The sequence below is a fragment of the Phalacrocorax aristotelis genome, chromosome W (genome assembly GCF_949628215.1).
Source record: "Phalacrocorax aristotelis chromosome W, bGulAri2.1, whole genome shotgun sequence".
Lineage (NCBI taxonomy): Eukaryota > Metazoa > Chordata > Aves > Suliformes > Phalacrocoracidae > Phalacrocorax > Phalacrocorax aristotelis.
The window spans coordinates 25,554,476-25,572,232 of NC_134310.1; the positions used below are offsets into that span (position 1 = coordinate 25,554,476).

General features: G+C 44.5%; 1 protein-coding gene across 13 annotated transcripts in view; it reads right to left on the minus strand.

Moving 5' to 3' along the window:
• Window positions 1–9,087: 9,087 nt before the first annotated feature.
• LOC142049445 (erbin-like) overlaps window positions 9,088–17,757 on the minus strand; it is a 159,059-nt gene continuing 150,389 nt past the window's right edge. For all 13 annotated transcript variants that reach the window (XM_075077170.1, XM_075077174.1, XM_075077173.1 and 10 more), the window contains one exon: window positions 9,088–14,916. In XM_075077170.1, coding sequence (XP_074933271.1) covers window positions 14,809–14,916 — 108 coding nt within the window. In that variant the 3' untranslated portion in view covers window positions 9,088–14,808. The remainder of the gene's footprint in view (window positions 14,917–17,757) is intronic.

The window sequence follows — 17,757 nt, forward strand, 5'->3', positions numbered from 1 at the left end:
TCCTGCAAATGTGAATCAAGAGTCCCTCTATTACACTTAGAAAAAAAATCAGCACTTCTACTCCTCTGTCTGGGGACTTGCTCACTGGAAATTGGAGCAGCAGCTTTCCTGGAAGAACCTCCCTGAGTGACTGTTCTTCCCTGCAGCTCACATACTCATGCCTGTAGGGTCGAGGTAGGCTTGCCATCCCACCTCATCAGGTCCTCTCCGTGGTCACGCAGGTAGAACCATAGTTTGGCCTGTGGTGTGTATCCCCTCCTTTGAGCCAAAGGATGCTTATTCCAAACAGCTGAGACACTGCTCTGTCGAGGTGGGGAGTAGGACAGATCTTCTTTGAGTTGATAGACCTCTTGGGATAGTTTCTCCACAGCAGAGACGAGAAAGGAAGAGATATTTGTTTCGTAATCCCAGAGTCTATCAATCACCTCCGCCACCGTTGGTGTCTTGTCATCTTTCCAGGACATTACTTCCAATGAGTTTGCATGCGAAGATGGTGCGCTCTGTACAAACTTCTGCCACATGGGTCATGTGTACTCAGCTTCATCTGGATCTTTGGATGACCATTGATCGTCCAGGTCACCATAAATCACCTCAAGCACAGTTAATTCCCTTAGATATTGGATGCCTTTCTCCATAGTTGTCCATTTTCCTGGGTGATATGTAACATCTTCTTTGAAGGGATACCTTTCCTTCACTCCAGACAGGAGTCTGGAGGCTGAGGGCTTGTGGTTTTTTTCCACAATTGCTTTGTCAACACCCCCTTCTGTAGAGAGGGATCCCAGTTGTTTGGCTTCTTTTCCCTCTGGTTCCAGGCTACTGGCCCCATTATCCCAGCATCGGAGCAGCCAGGTGACAATGTGCTCACCTGAACGATGGCTGAAATCTCTTCACATATCTCACAACTCTCTCAAGGACAGGGATCGGGTGGTCTCTATTTAATTTATGACTTCCTCCTCCTTTCCTCGTGACAGTGCTCTGCTTTTTCATCATCCCGTTCTAAACGAGTTGATGTCCACTTCCAATATTTCATCTTGTGTATGGGGGCAACTGATACTGGTACGGGTTGATTCTCTGAGTCCTGGGGGTTTGAGTGGCTGCAGTGCCTGTCGTCAGGGCTGGATTGTCTACAGTGCCAGTCACTTTGCCTTTCAATCCAGAGACATTCTCTTCCCCTTGGGAGCACTGAATACTGTTGAGCAGGGCACGGCATGCACGGGCCAGACCCCAGCACATTGCAGTTATCTGTGTCTCTCTGGAGTTCCCAGCATAACAACATACTTCCTCCAAATATTCTACTAGTTTTTCAGGATTCTGCACTTGTTCGGGGGTGAAACTCCAAAACACTGGGGGTGCCCACTGCCCTAGGTATTTGCCCATGCTATCCCACATGCCCTGCCACTCGTAACTATCAAGCCTTGGGGCCGATTTCTGGGTAATATTCTTAAGTTGCTTAGTCAAAACCGAAACAACATGCCCAAAAACTAACAATAAGTGCACCTTAACCACCCAAGGATGTTCAAGATACAAAAAGGTTCTTGTAATAGAGGCAGAGACATCATAGAACAAAATTGTCAAGGTACTATTCTGTATTTCCTCCATATAAAATCTCCCAGAGGAGGAGGTATAATTGCTAATTGCCTCAACAAATTGGTATCCAAAGTACAGTAACGGTTTCAGCAAAAAACCCAAATACCAGATAAAGCTGAAAACAAGTGTTTGTATAACAAATCTTGTAGGCAAAACGTTACTAATCACAGCAGAACACAGCAGACTAAACAAACCAACACCAATCTTGAACACCAACTGCAAAAAGGACCACATGGTGCTGTGACCAGCAGCTGTTATCTCCAACCCTTGAGCCCCACATTGGGCGCCAAAAAGACTGTCGTGGTTTAGCCGGCAGCTCAGCCCCACACAGTTGCTCACTCCCCCACCAGTAGATCGGGGAAAGAATAAGGGTAACACTCGTGGGTTGGGATAAGAGCAGTTTTATAATTAAAATTAAAAGAAACAACAACAGAAATGCAATGTAAAGGAGAAAAAAGAGAGGCGCAAAACCCCGGGGGGTGGGGGGAAGGGAGGGGAACTAACCACCGAAACAAACTGCACGCGCCACAGCCACTCACCACCCACCGACCCGACACCGCTCCTGAGCCATACACTGCCCCCCCTTAATATACTGGTCATGGTGTCACATGGTATGGAATGAACCTGCCATTGGCCAGTCGGGGTCAGGCGCCCCCACCATGGCCCTGCCCCTCCCAGCCCCCCCCCCCCACCACGCGGCAGAACCAGGGAAGCTGGAAAGGTAGCCGTCCCCCCACGGTGAGGAGAATTAACCCCTTCGCAGCCAAAACCAGCACAGGCACCCACCTGCCAAACATTCCTGCTGGCTAGAGAAGCTTGATGTTTGCCAGGGGCCCAGATCCAGGATGTTGCGGAGAGACTGCCAAAGTTTGTCTAACCCTCTGTGACCCCTTGCTGTTCATTCATGTGGGCACCAGCAACACCTCCAGGGCAACCAGGAGAGGATCTAATGCCTCCCAGTCTCTGGTGGGAATGGTCGGGGTGCCTGGGGTCCCAGGTGCTCTTCTCCTCAATCTTGCTAGAGAGGGGAGAGGGCATGAGGAGGAGGGTACTGACACTGAGCATCAACAATTGTTCAGCAATATGGTTTTGGTTTCTGTCACTATGGGACCCTCTTTAGGATCAAAGGTCTACTTGGAGAAATGGAATCCACCTCACTAAGCACTGGTGGGGATGTAGCAAGTCTTAATATTTGCATAATTAAGTAATCGTATCACCTCTATGTTGCAGGTGAATTAAGAGAAGTGATTGTTGTGGAATTAACTAAAAGGGTTTTATTAATGAATAAATGATGATCAAATGGTAATTAATTGATGACTGAATGAAATCAAATAGTAATCAAATGGTGATTAAGCAATAATTGAAGGTAATTAAACAGTGATTTAAATTATGATTTAGTGATAAGATGATGATTTGGACAATGATTTAGACAGTGGTCAAATACCCTACTACTTACTACACTTCTAATAATTAAGCTATAGCTGGATTATAAATGTCACTAGCATACAATATACTTTTAGGCCTAATGTAAAATGTCACTTACCTCGCTACAAATATCAGACGCAGGGTAAGGGGTCTCTTAACCTCAAGGAATAACCTTGAGAAAGCATCCCTGCTCGAGGGGCAGATCACCACTGTGCAGCCTGCTGCTGTACAGGAGAGCTCAGTGGGCTTGGAGGAGCTACAGAGCTACAGATATTTATAGCATAAAGTGATTGACTCATAGTCAAACACCCCTTTGGTGTACATGCAGGTGTGTAGCCACAGCAGTTTTTACTTGTCTAGTCCCAGCTCAGGGTGGTACTGTTAGCTCCTGATAAGATGTGGTCTAGGCTCCGTGTCTCCTGAGAGGATACAGCCTAGCACAATTCTCAAGATTTGCACAGCAAGGCTGATTTCAGTAAGGCCTCCTTGTTGGTGATCACAGAATCACAGAATGGTAGAGGTTGGAAGGGACCTCTGGAGATCATCTTGTCCAACCCCACTGCTTGAGCAGGGACACCTAGAGAAGGGTGCACAGGAATGTATCCAGGCAGGTTTTGAATGTCTCCAGGGAAGGAGACTCCACAACCTCTCTGGGCAGCCTGTTCCACTGCTCTGTCACCCTCACAGTAAAGAAGTTTTTTTCTCATATTGAGGTGGAACTTCCTGTGTTCCAACTTGTGCCCACTGACCCTTGTCCTGTCATTGGGCACTATTGAAAAGAGCCTAGTCCCATCATCCTGACACCCACCCTTTAGATATTTATAGGTATTGATGAAATCCCCCCATAGTCTTCTTTTCTCCAGGCTGAACAAACCCAGGTCTGTCAGCCTTTCCTCATAAGGGAGATGCTCCAGTCCCCTGATCATCTTGGTAGCTCTCTGCTGGACTTGCTCAAGCAGTTCCCTGTCCTTCTTAAACTGGGGGGCCCAAAACTGGACACAGTACTCCAAATGTGGTCTCACTAGAGTAGAGGGGGAGGATAACCTCCCTCGACCTGCTGGCCACACTCCTTTTAATGCAACCCAGGGTACCGTTGGCCTTCTTGGCCACAAGGGCACAGTGCTGGGTCAGGGTCAGCTTGCTGTCCACCAGTGCTCCCAGGTCCTTCTCCACAGACCTGTTTTCCACTAGTTCAGCCCCCAACCTGTACTGGTGCATGGGGTTGTTCCTCCCCAGGTGCAGGACCTTGCACTTGCTCTTGTTGAATTTCATCAGGTTCCCCTCGGCCCAGCTCTCCAGCCTGTCCAGGTCTCGCTAAATGGCAGCACAGCCTTCTGGTGTATCAGCCACTCCTCCCAGCTTGGTATCATCAGCAAACTTGCTGAGGTTACACTCTATCCCATCATCCAGGTCATTGATGAATATGCTAAACAGGACTGGGCCCAGCACAGACCTCTGGGGAACACCACTAGTGACAGGCCTCCATCCAGACTCTGTCCCGTTGATCATGACCCTCTGAGCTCTGTTGTTGAGCCAGTTCTCTATCCACCTCACTCTCCTCTCATCTAACCCACACTTCCTTAGCTTGCCTGTGAGGATGCTATGGGAGACAGTGTTGAATGCCTTACTGAATTCAAGATAGACAACAGCCACTGCTCTCCCTTCGTCGACCCAGCCAGTCACGCCATCATAGAAGGCTATCAGGTTGGTCAAACATGATCTTCCCTTGGTGAATCCATGACGGAGGGAAATTTTTCACACTGAGGACAGTCAACCATTGGAATACTCTCCCCAGGGAAGTGGTTGACTTGGCCACGTTGGACACCTTCAAGAGTCATCTGGACAGGGTGCTGGGCCATCTTGTTTAGACTCTGCTCTTCCTAGAAAGGTTGGACTAGATGATCCCTTCCAACCTGTGATTCTGTGATTCTGTTTCTGATAACCTTCTTGTCCTCTACATGACTGGAGATGCCCTCCAGGATGAACTGCTCCATCACCTTTCCAGGGATGGAGGTGAGGTGGACTGGCCTATAGTTTCCCAGGTCCTCCTTCTTGCCCTTTTTGAAGAGTGGAGTGACATTTGATTTCCTCCACTCCTCAGGCACCTCTCCTGTCCTCCACGACTTTTCAAAGATGATGGAGAGTGGTTCAGCAAGAATATCCACCAGCTCCCTCAGCACTCGTGGGTGCATCCCATCGGGGCCCGTGGATTTGTGAGGATCCAGTTTGCCTAGGTGATCTCTGACCCAATCCTCCTCAACCAAGGGGAAGTCTTCCTTTCTCCAGATTTGTCCTCTCTTCTCTGGGGGCTGAGATGCCTGAGGGCCAGCCTTAGCAGTAAAGACCAAAGCAAAGAAGGCATTCAGTAACTCTGCCTTCTCTGCATCCTGCATCACCAGGGCCCCTTCCTTGTTCAGCAGTGGGCCCACTGCATCCCCAGTCTTCCTTTTACTGCTGATGTATTTAAAGAAGCCCTTCATGTTATCTTTGACATCCCTCACCAGATTTAGTTCCAAGTGGGCCTTGGCCTTCCTCGTTGCATCTCTGCATACCCCAACAACATTCCTGTATTCCTCCCAAGTGGCCAGTCCCTTTTTCCACATACTGTGAACCTCCCTCTTCCATTTGAGTTTCTCTAGAAGCTCTTTGGTCATCCATGCGGGTCTCCTGGCTCTTCTGCCTGACTTCTTCCTCCTGGGGATGCACCGATCTTGAGCTCAGAGGAAGTGGTCCTTGAATAGTGACCAGCTCTCTTGGACCCCCCTGCCTTCCAGAGCCCTAGCCCATGGGATTCCTCCTAGCAGGTCTTTGAAGAGGCCAAAGTTGGCCCTCTTGAAGTCCAAGGTTGTAATCCGACTCATAGCCCTGCTTCTACCTCGCAGGATCCTAGTCAACCATCTCATGGTCACTGCAGCCAAGGGTACCCCCAACTCTTACATCCTCAACCAGCCCTTCCTTGTTCGTTAGTATAAGGTCGAGCAGCACATCTCGCCTTGTTGGCTCCTCCACCACTTGCATCAAAAAGTTGTCCTCGATGCTCTGCAGGAACCTTCTGGATCGTGCATTCCTTGCCATGTTGCTTTTCCAGCAAATATCAGGGTGGTTGAATTCCCCACGAGGACCAGGGCCTGCAATTGCGAGGTTACTTCCAGCTGTCTGTAGAAGGCTTCATCAACTTCCTCTTCTTGGTCAGGTGGCCTATAGCAAACACCCACAACAGTGTCGCCCATATTTGCCTGCCCCTTAATTTTTACCCCCAAGCTCTCAACTTGTTCTCCTTCCACTGCAAGGCAGAGCTTGATACATTCCAGTTGCTCCCTCACATAAAGAGCAACTCCCCCACCTCGCCTTGCTGGTCTGTCTTTCCTGAGAAGCCTGTAGCCATCCGTGGCCACATTCCAGTCATGTGAGCTATCCCACCATGTCTATGTGACTGCAATCAGGTCATGGGCCTGCGACCACACACAGACCTCTAGTTCCTCCTGTTATTCCTCATGCTGCATGCTTTGGTGTACAGGCATTTCAGAAAGGTACTTGAGCACACAGGTTTCCCTGGAGGGGGTGCACGAGGACCCACTATAGCCATGCAAGCCCTTGAGGTGGTTGGTCTCCTGATTGCCATTGCATGAAGCCGCTAAAGCACCTTTATCACTGCTCTGGCTGTCCTGTCTTATTCCCCCATTGTGTGTGATGCATTAGCATTGCTACTTTGGCCCCCACCCCCCCCAGTCCCTCAGTTTAAAGCCCTCCTCACCAAGTTAGCCAGCCTGCTGCCAGATTCCCTTGCCCGTTCCAGACAGGTTGAGTCCAGCCCTCCCTAGCAGCCTATGCTTGTTGAAGAATGTCCCATTGTCATAAAAGCCAAAACCCTCACATTGACACCAGCCATGTAACCAGGAGTTGATTTCCATTATTTGCCTATTTCTAGTCACCCATTTTTCTCCAACAGGTAGTACAGAGGAGATGACTTGGGCACCAATATTTTTCACTTGCTTTCCCAGAGCTTTATAGCCTTGCTTAGTTCTGCCCAGACTCTGGCTTGCAGCATCATTTGTGTCCACATGGAAGAGTAGCAGAGGATAGGAATCAGTGCTTTTGACAAGTTGTGGCACCCTCTCAGTGACGTCTCAGATCTTAGCTCCCAGAAGGGAGCTAATCTCTCATGACTCCCTGTCAGGTCGGCATATGGGTGCCTCAGTGCCTTTTAACAGAGAGTCACCCACTAGAAGTGTAACCAGGGTGATGGAACTAACCTACCATGGATGTTGCTATACTCCTTGTACAGCCCTATACAACTGGACATTAAGTCTGGGGACATGGAGTGTACAAATCAGTGTAGTCCTTGATCTGTATTTTAGTCCCTAGGTAATCATTAATGCGAACGAAACAATAGCCAAGGTGTTTCTGTCAGAAGAGGATGACAAAACATGGTTTCGTGTAGTGGACTGAGAAAACTGGCCAGGACTGCCAAGATTAAGAACCAAGTAGGTAAAAGGTAGTTCCAGCAGGGGAGATCGTGACCACCGACTCATGGACCACCTACTCAAAAGAGAACAATGGGAAAGGACAACTGAGTCTGCACAATAATTTACATGTGAAGCGAACAAATTTGTGCCAATCACCAAAGAGAATAATATTGAATATACATGGATAAAATGAATATGTCTATTTTTGGTCTATTTAAATCACATGGGAAAGGTGTGTAAAGGATGCATGTTAGGTGGAGCGATCCCCCTGTGCATCTGGCGCCATGAATAAAGAATGCCTGCCTTTTAACACTGCATTGGTGTTACGAGGTTTATTCCTGATTTCGGTGATACGAGCACTTGTCTCTTCTTTTTGCAGTATCTAATCTGTGCTGCTGGTACAGTTGCACCTTGTGGACCTTGCTCATGGGTGTCTGCAGTTGCTAAAGCTTCAAATCTGTTGTTAGTGGTGATACTGGGAGGTGGGGGCTGAGGCAGAGCCCTGCTTTTGCGGGTCACCAGGGTCCAAGGTGCCTCCTCCTTCTCAGTGGTGTCTGCTACAGGAGCGTGGTTCTGAGACCACCTATCTATCTCTGCCTCAGTTCTACTAATATTACTCAGCCTTCTAACTGTCTCCTGCAACTCAGCCACCTCGCACAGCAGATCATCAACCTGTGCACACCTTGCGCAATTAATACTTACCTTCTCACCAGGCGAGGGGTTGGGGCACACATTGCAACCTACCATCTGTACTGAGGCCTCCAGCTCCATCTGGGTGGATGCATCAGCCCTCTCTGGGGCTTTTGCCATAACACTGGTATTAGCTCTGCGGCGCGTGCTCACCATCCTGGCAAAGACATAGAGAGCTTCCCGGGCTGTGGGCCTACAAGCAGGATGCAGTGCCCTGCCTGTGCGAACTGCTGCGCCACGCCCTGTTTGCCCCTCCGGTTCGCCACGCTCACTGGGACCCATTTAAATCTCCCACGGTTGCTCGTGGCAATGCCCAGGCCTCTTCAGCCTCCCTCGCGAGAGCTGCCGGGCTGCTCTGCGTTTCCTCAGGCTTCCCTGGCTCTGGGAACCCCCTCGTCCACCCCAATCTAGCGCCCAGCCGCGTAACTTACCGTTGCCACTGCTGTGTTCGTCACCGGCTGACCAGGCTGACGGTTACACCATGTTTAAATCTCCTGCGGTTGCTCGTGGAAACGCCCAGGTCACGTCAGCACTGCCTGAACCAAAATACTGTTCACTCAGTCAGAGTGGGTGCATCCGTCACGCTCTAGCCATCACTTTCAAAAATGTGCCAAGTCTAGAAATTTAAACTCTTTTCACTATCGGAACATATGTCTGTACAGAAATGGTGTGTGCACCTCCTCTGTGTAACCTGAAAGCCCTGGCTACTGAATTAATAACATGGATCGCTGTAGAAAGCTTAATTTCTTCAACAAAAATAAACTACAAAGAGCAATATGTGAAATGTGATATGAAATTGATTTTTATCAGTTTCCAGTGGCTTTTTTCTTAGCTCATCATTATAAAAGCTTCCTCTCCCTGCCAACAGTCATCATTAGTTTTCTTTAGTCTTCATAATTGTAAGAAGAATCAGATAATGTCACAGAAAATTAAATAACATATTTTATTGCTTACTTGGTGAGGATGAATAAGAATGTGAATTAAAAACAGTGGGTTTGTAAGCCTAGACACAACTGCCTTGCAGATATATAATGTTTTTATTAGCTTGTTGCAGTAATACTGCTGTACATTGGTGATCATTCTACTTCATGAAACAGTAACATTTAGCATTTCAGGAAAACTGTCGGTTCAAGTATAAAAATATAAATTCTTAAAAAACCAAAGAACCTTCACTGTTCTATGGGTAAAGCAAGAACTAACTAAATGACCGCTGCTGTGCTAAGTATGCACCAATGCTTTAGTGGAACAGCACGAGGTTCATTCACTCTTGACACATGTGAACATACTCCTAAACTTTCTCAACTGGAATGAGAACATACAATATGTGACTTAAAATACAGTTCTGTGGAATGAGTAAAGACAAACCTAGTTTTTCCAAAATCATCTTATGTGGCATGAGATAAGGTTTTCTTTTTGGATGTTTATCTTCAACCCCAAGTTGTAAGGACGAATTTGACGTTCATTTGGCATTATCCAACCATTCGAGTAGCTCTTTATTTACAATATAACTCTTGTATATCTCATTAGAGCACTCCCAATAAGATCTTAATTTTAACCCTGCTCCTTGACTTAACCACCCCTCTCTTCTATTGAAACTTATTGATCTGCATCAAAGACTACTCATCTCTTCAGGAGAGCAGCCACTGGCTGCTCTAGCTGCTTTCATTGCAAGATTGGGTTATTCACAAAGGTATTTATTCTGAATAACCTGGTCTTGCAATGAAATCAGCTAGAGCAGACCCCTGGGCACTGAGATGCATGGAGCCAGAAACACAAATAAGCCTCTACTAATAGATATTGATAGAGAACTAAGGTCTACAGAAACTATAGAAGAATAAAATCACATTATGGAGAATTTCCTACAAGTTAAAGAGCATTATCTATTCTCCATGTGTTACCTCAGAAACAGTCTAATTATATACAGAAATTTGGAATGTTGAATAAATGCTGATCAATAAAAACATTTCATAGCTGTTGATAAGGTAATATTTCTAAACAAAACCAAAATAATCATAAAGGTTTGATTCTGTGTGTTGCTTATTGCTATGTTTGTGTTCATAGAATGCTTTCAAGTATATACACATTTTTTAACTCTAGTCCAAAAAAGAAACTAAAAAAATATTTACATAATAAATATGTGGGAGACTTAATCTTTTCATTACATCAGTTGAACTGATTCTTTAATGACCTATTAAGAATAGAAAGAATTAACAGAGTTTGCATCAACTCACTGCCATGCTGAGTAACTTAGGCTGCTGATGGATTTTATTCTATTTAAAATGTAGTTTAAGATGCATTCAAAAAGAAAAGTGCCAATATTGTCTCCCCTCCTGATGAATCCTGGCTGGACTAGTTCAGGAGACATCTTTCTCCCACCCTCTGCAAAATCATCTAGTTTGATATGTGTTTACCTTTACATACAGACACTGAAGGAACAAACACATCTCAATCCACTGAAAACTCCAATGTTTACTGAATAATTCATGTTTTATTGGCTAGTTAATTTGCTAATTTACTGAAGACAAGCTTTGACCAATTATTTATATTTTTAAGTACATTAATAGCAAGAGGGGGGTCTAAAGAAAACATTGGCCCAATACTTGTTTAAGATCATCACTTGACAAATAGGGATGAAGAAAAAGTGGAGGCATTCAATGCTTTTTTTTTGCACCTTAGTCTTTAATAATACTGACAAACCTTGGGCTGCCCAGTCCCCTGAGTCAGAGGACCATGAATGCAGGAACAGTGACTTTCCATTTGTGGACACTGAAATTGTAAGGGATCAACTGTATCAGCTGAATGCTCACAAGTCCATGGGGCCTGATGGGATTCATCCCAGAGTACTGAAGGAGCTAGCGCATGTTACAGCAGGACCCCTCTCGATCATCTACCAAAGGTCTTGGGAGTCTGGGGAGGTCCCCGCTGGCTGGAAGCTAGCCAACATTATTCCCATCTACAAAAAGGGTGTGAGGGAAGACCCAAGGAACTACAGACCTGTTAGTCTAACCTCAGTGCCTGGAAAAATTATGGAGATTATACGGAGTACTACTGAAAGGCATTTAAAGAATAATGCAATCATCGGGCATAGTCAACATGGGTTCACAAAGGGAAAGTCCTGCGTAACTAATTTCATATCCTATGACAAGGTCACCTGCCTACTGGATGAAGGGAAGGCAGTGGATGTAGTTCTTCTGGATTTTAGTAAGACTTTTGATACTGTCCCTCACAGCATCCTTCTGGACAATTTGTCCAGCTGTGGGATGAGCAGATTCATGGTGCACTGGGTGAAGAACTGACTGAAGGGCAGAGCTCACAGGGTTGTAGTGAATGGGGCTGCATCTGGATGGCAACCAGTCACCAGCAGTGTTCCTCAGGGCTCAATTCTAGGGCCAGTTCTGTTCAATATATTTATCAACAATCTGGATGCAGGAGTTGAATGCACCATTAGCAAGTTTGCTGATGATACCAAACTGGGAGGTGCTGTTGACTCTTAAGGGGCAAGAGGCCTTGCACAGGGATCTGGATAGATTGAAGCATTGGGCTATGATTAATGGGATGAATTTTAACAAGTTGAAATGCCAGGTTCGGAACCTGGGATAGAGTAATGCTGGACACAAGTATAAATTGGGAGAGGAGTGGCTGGAGAGCAGCCCTGCAGAAAGGGATCTGGGGGTGCAGGTTGACAGCAGTGTCAATGTGAGTCAGCAGTGTGCCCTGGCAGCCAAGAGAGCAAACAGCATCCTGGGATGCATCAAACACAACATAACCAGCCAGTCAAAAGAGGTGATTATCCCACTGTATTCAACATCAGTGCAGCCTCACCTTGAGTATTGTGTGCAGCTCCAGGCCCCACAATTTATAAAAGATGTGAAGGTCCTTGAATGCATCCAGAGGAGGGCAACAGAGCTGGTTGCTGTTGGCAAGTCCTATGAGGAGCAGCTAAGGACTCTGGGGTTGTCTAGTTTGGAGAAAAGGAGGCTGATGGATGACCTCATTGCTCTCTGCAGCTGTCTGAGGAGGGGAAGTGGAGAGGGCAGTGCTGATCTCTTCTCCCTGGGATCCAGTGACAGGACACATGGGGATGGTCCAAAGCTGTGTCAGGGGAGGTTGAGATGACATTAGGAAGCATTTCTTGACTGAGAGGGTGGTCAAACACCAGAACAGGCTTCCTAGAGAGGTAGTCAATACCCCAAGGCTGTCAGTGTTTAAGAGGCATTTGGACAATGCCCTTAATGATAGGCTTTAACTTTTGGTCAGCCCTGAATTGGTCAGGCAGTTGGACTAGATGAGCACTGTAGGACCCTTCCAACTATTTTATTTCCAGAAGTAGTACTAAACTTCTTACTATACATCTCTACTCTTACAGTTCTACCAGAGCCAAACAGTTTTTGGTAGAATGTTCCTGTGATATGTAAATCTGAAAATTAAGTTTAAAACTTCTGTTACTATTAAAGCAAAATACAATACAGTATAATTCCTCAGTGATATATTAAAATGTACTGCAAAATGTATACAAAGTCAGTCCAAGATCAGTAAAGAATCAGTTCTGCTTTTTGGACTTCTCCCCTTCCCAAAGATACAGGTTATATAGAAGACCAAGTTAACTTAGGACTTGTATGTATGCATTCCCTTTGAAAGGCAGTGTGAACATTTTGCATTTTCAATTCAGAAAAACAGAAACTAAACAAAACACATCTTAGAAGGGGAACACTGAATCCTGCCATTATATAGCCATGTTTCTCAATTATTTTCTTTGAAGACTAACAGCACACAGAAAATAAGTGAATTTTATCAAAATACAGCATGTTTCTGCCAATATATAAAAAATTTTCCTATGTAAATATTACCAAAAATCAACTAAAGAATATACAAAGAGTTAAAGGGTTTAAATTAAAATTTTTAGAACTATACACAGTACAATAAGCAATAGTTAACATCTTTGAAAGAAGTGCAATAATATTGGAGTTCACTTATTTAAGTACTGCCTGTTTATTACCAATAGCTATGTATAATTCCTCTCTTCCAGCTCACTGTCCCAAAACTACAGGAGGCTGGTGTTTTTGCTAGCTTTATTAAAAGCATTTACTTTTGTATACAGGGGTTGAAAAAAGGCAACTTATACCCATTTCAAACTACCAACTTATATGCAATTAAAAATGAACTGCAATAACTAAATATTGCTCCAGTGACGTGCTAATCATTAGCCCTGATTAAACAGTTATTGGGGTCTTTTATGGCACTTTTCCCTGGTCCATAATGACTATGTATTAATTATCACTGCAGATAATGAAGTCTCTATTCAATTACAAAGAAGAAAAATAAAGTTAATATTTATGGTAAACAAAATTAATAAAAGCATAATTAAATATTTTATACAGTAATAAGGAACAAAGGCAGCCTATGGTAAATCACTACTACATTAATATAGTTAGAAACCCTTTCATGACTCTGAAGTGTCTAGTTCACATTTAATGTGTAGGAACAGCCCTTTAAGAAACATCATTACAAACTGGTGGGTTGTAAGTACACCCTCCCTTTGCTCTCCATCTCACCACAGCACTTCTCCATCACTGCTCAGTTTCACAAAGTTGCTTTGGTTACCTAGCTCCATACATATGGTTTCCCTTTTTGATTAACAAGGCAATGCAAAGGCCAAACAAAATTGAGATGACTTTCATAACCTTTCCTGCATCATTTACTTTGTGTTTAAATATATATTACAGGCAACCACCTTAAAAACTGGCCATTTCAGTTTCATTTTTAAAATCTATAAGGTTAAAATGGGGTACTTAAGTACCACCACTTGCACAAAATTGGCGATTTCCATGGCAGAGAAAAAAGTCTGGGCACAATTCCACAGTACAGTTGAAATTAATTTGTATGCAAGAAAACCCAACTAAACATCAATCACATGGCAAATGAATATTCAGTGACTACATTAAGAACAAATCCTGTAGAGCATCAAATTTGTACTTAGTCTTCCTAAAAAACCACCATAAGCTTTTATTGCATTTATTGGTAGACATACAATCCAAAACTAAACACTTTCTTTCTTGATACCAGATTTAGCTAGCAGATAGTTGTTTCACCTGACTTTTATTCTGTCCAACCAGCACCACCTTCCATCTACCCATTCATCTATACAACGTGCACATAGCAAAGCCAATGTTTCATATCTCCTGTCCACATCTATGGAAGTGGTTTCAGCGTAAGACAATATCTGGTGAATAAAAATAAAAGCAATAAACAGCTACAGGACAGACAGTCCTGCCATCTGTCAATTGGCTACAACCAAGGCTTTGCAGTCTTGCACAAAGTTTAGTAACGTGTATGAATTATCCAAAAATAAACCTGCCATCTGTACAAAAACACAACACAGGTTTGTTCTTAGAGGAGTGATCCTTAGATTGCTATAATGCTTAAAAAAGTTTATTCACCATATGAATTTCTAAAATGATTTCTTGAACATTCTATACAGTGGTTTCCCCCCTTTAACCACAAGTTCAGGATTTAATTTCCTGTACAAATTTTGATCATAATTCTTTTAAAGTTCTTTTAGTGTATAAAAATAGGCAAAATACTCAGTTTCCCATAAGTCTTTCAATGGATCCTGCTGGCTTTTCCTTTCAGTCCACAGTATTTATGAAGAAACTTCTCGTACAATGATGAGGTCTACCACATTCTGAGACGTCTTTAGCAAAGATACTGCTTGTCCATGATCAATATTGATGAAGCTGTATCCATTAGCCTAAAAAGAAAATTTTAACATTGAAAATGACAGTTTAATATTTCATGTTAGTTTAAGCTCAAACTCAGTTTAAAATAACCAAATTTTATATGAATGCAGACAACACTGCAATCTGCAGATTACATTGTTTATGTGAGTCAAACATACCCATATGCTACAAGAAATTAAACTATTGTGTTAGCCTTGGAAGAATTTTGCCCCGAAGGTATTGAATATATTTGCAAATAACCAGAAGAGAAAGCTGAACTTTAAGCCATTAACATTAGACATCAAGTTGATCAGCCTTAATACAGCCACACCAAAAAAAGAAAATGCAGTACAAATGGTACATCCCAGTTTAAATACTAGAAATAGCATTTATGATAAATTAGAACTACTGAAGCCTTTAACAAAAACACATTCATGGTACTGAGAGCCATTTTAGTAGGACTTTATTCCCCTTTCTAGCACTCCAGTTTCTTCCCATGCTTTGGGTGTTCTCCTCTATGTTCCTCTGTATCCTCAAAAATCCAGTACCTTTAATTCTTTATGAAGCATGTATCTAGGGAACTCTCACCTTTCATGTGAGGGGTTGATTTCAAAAAGAGAGCATATTATCATTCAGCAATTAAATCCAGACAATTTAAACAGGCAATCTGGTAGGAACTGATCCAACTTACTACAAGGCCTGCTACTATAGCTTGGGACTTGAGACAGTAGTAATAGAAAGTAGAAAAGAGCTTAGAATACTTATTACTAACACTAAAACCATTATATTGTGACACACTACTTCCACACCCCCACAGGTCGACCCCTCTGTGGAACACAGTTCAGACTAGATGTAATGAAAATTCCTGTCCCCCTGCCATGTCTAGCAGTGGACCAGGTTGCTCTGAGAGATTATGCCATCTTTATCCTTGGAAGTTTTTCAAGACCTTCCTAGATAAATCCCTGAGTAACCTGTTCCAACCTACTAGTTGACCCTGCTTTGAACAGGAGGTTGGGCATGAGACCTCCTGAGGTCACTCCCAGTTTGAATTTTCCTATGACTCCAAGCAATAATGTCATTCCTGGGACAGGTTTGACTTGGCAAACACAGGCAAGCCTAAGTGGTCTACAAAAGACAGGGAAAACATGGTTACAGTTCAACTTCTCAGGGTGTATTACTGCAAGTTCACATTCTGTTTGGGTGGTAAATTCTTGCAGAAGGACAGATTTGTCCAATTTAAACTGTTACTGCTTCCAGTTGTGCATCCCACCTTTCTCCATGAGCTACTACCCCTTATATGGCAAGAGAGAGAGAACTGGTCATGTGCTCTGCACCTTAGCTGTGCCATTTTGGAGTTGCAGCTGCTTATCCCATCACCAAACACTTGCTGTTACTACCAGCTGAATCCTTTGTTTTAAAGGCAATGATTTTTAAATCTGTCTAGGATTGCAGAGAAAGTTTTATGTATAGACTGTTCAGAGAACAAAAGTGGCAATAACCCTTCCAAATCATCTGTACAGAATGTCCTAGTCCTAACCATGTGCTATAAGACAAGCCGGTGGGGAAGATGACAGGCCTGGCTGAACAGAGAGCTTTTGCTGGCACTCAGGGAAAAAAAAAAAGGAGAGAGTTTACTACTTTTGGAAGAAGGGGCAGGCAACTCAAAAAAAGCACTGGGATCTCATTAAGTCATGCAGAGAGAAAATTAGAAAGAAAAAGCCCAACTAGAACTCATATCTTACAATAGTGGCCAGATTAACAAAAACTGTTTTTACAAATACAACAAAAAGAGAGCCAAGGAGAATCTCCATCCTTTACTGGATGCAGAGGGGAACATTGCTACTGAGGATGAGGAAAAGACTGAGATACTTAAAGCCTTCTTTGCCTCAGTCTTTAACAGTAAGACCAGTTATCCCCAGGGTATTCAGCCCCTGGAGCTGGAAGGCAGGGACAGAGCGCAGAAGAAACACCCCATAATCCAGGAGGAAGCAGTTTATGACCTGCTGAGCCACCTGGACACTCACAAGTCTATGGGGCCGGATGGGATCCACCTGAGAGTACTGAGGGAGCTGGCAGAGGAGCTTACCAAGCCACTTCCCATCATTTAACAGCAGTCCTGGTTAATAGGGGAGGTCCCAGACTGGAGGCTTGCCGATGTGACACCCATCTACAAGAAGGGCTGGAAGGAGGATCCAGGGAACTACAGGCCTGTCAGCCCGACCTCGGTACCAGGGAAGACTATGGAGAGATACATCTTGAGTAAGCTCACCAGGCAAGTGCAGAACAACCAGGGGATCAGGCCCAGCCAGCATGGCTTCATGAAAGGCAGGTCCTGCCTGACCAACCTGATCTTCTATGACCAGGTGAGGTCATAGGGAAAGGCTGTGGATGTTGTCTACCTGGACTTTAGCAAAGCCTTTGCTACTGTCTCCCACAGCATCCTGCTAGAGAAGCTGGTAGTTCATGGCTTAGATGGGTGTCCTCTTCACTGGGTTAAAAACTGGCTGGATGACTGAGTCCAGAGAGTTGTGCTGAATGAAGCTAAACCCAGTTGGTGACCAGTCACAAGTGGGGTTCCCCAGGGCTCAGTTCTGGGACCAGTCTTGTTCAATATCTTCATCAATGATCTGGATGAGGGGATCGAGTGCACCCTCAGTAAGTTTGCAGGTGACATCAAGTTGGGCAGGAATGTTGATCTGCCTGAGGGTAGAATGGCTCTACAGAGGGATCTGGACAGGCTGGATCCATGGGTCAAGGCCAACTGTATGAGGTTTAACAAGGCCAAGTGCCAGGTCCTGCACTTCAGTCACAACCCCATGCAATGCTACAGGCTTGGGGAAGAATGGCTGGAAAGCTGCCAGGCAGAAAAGGAC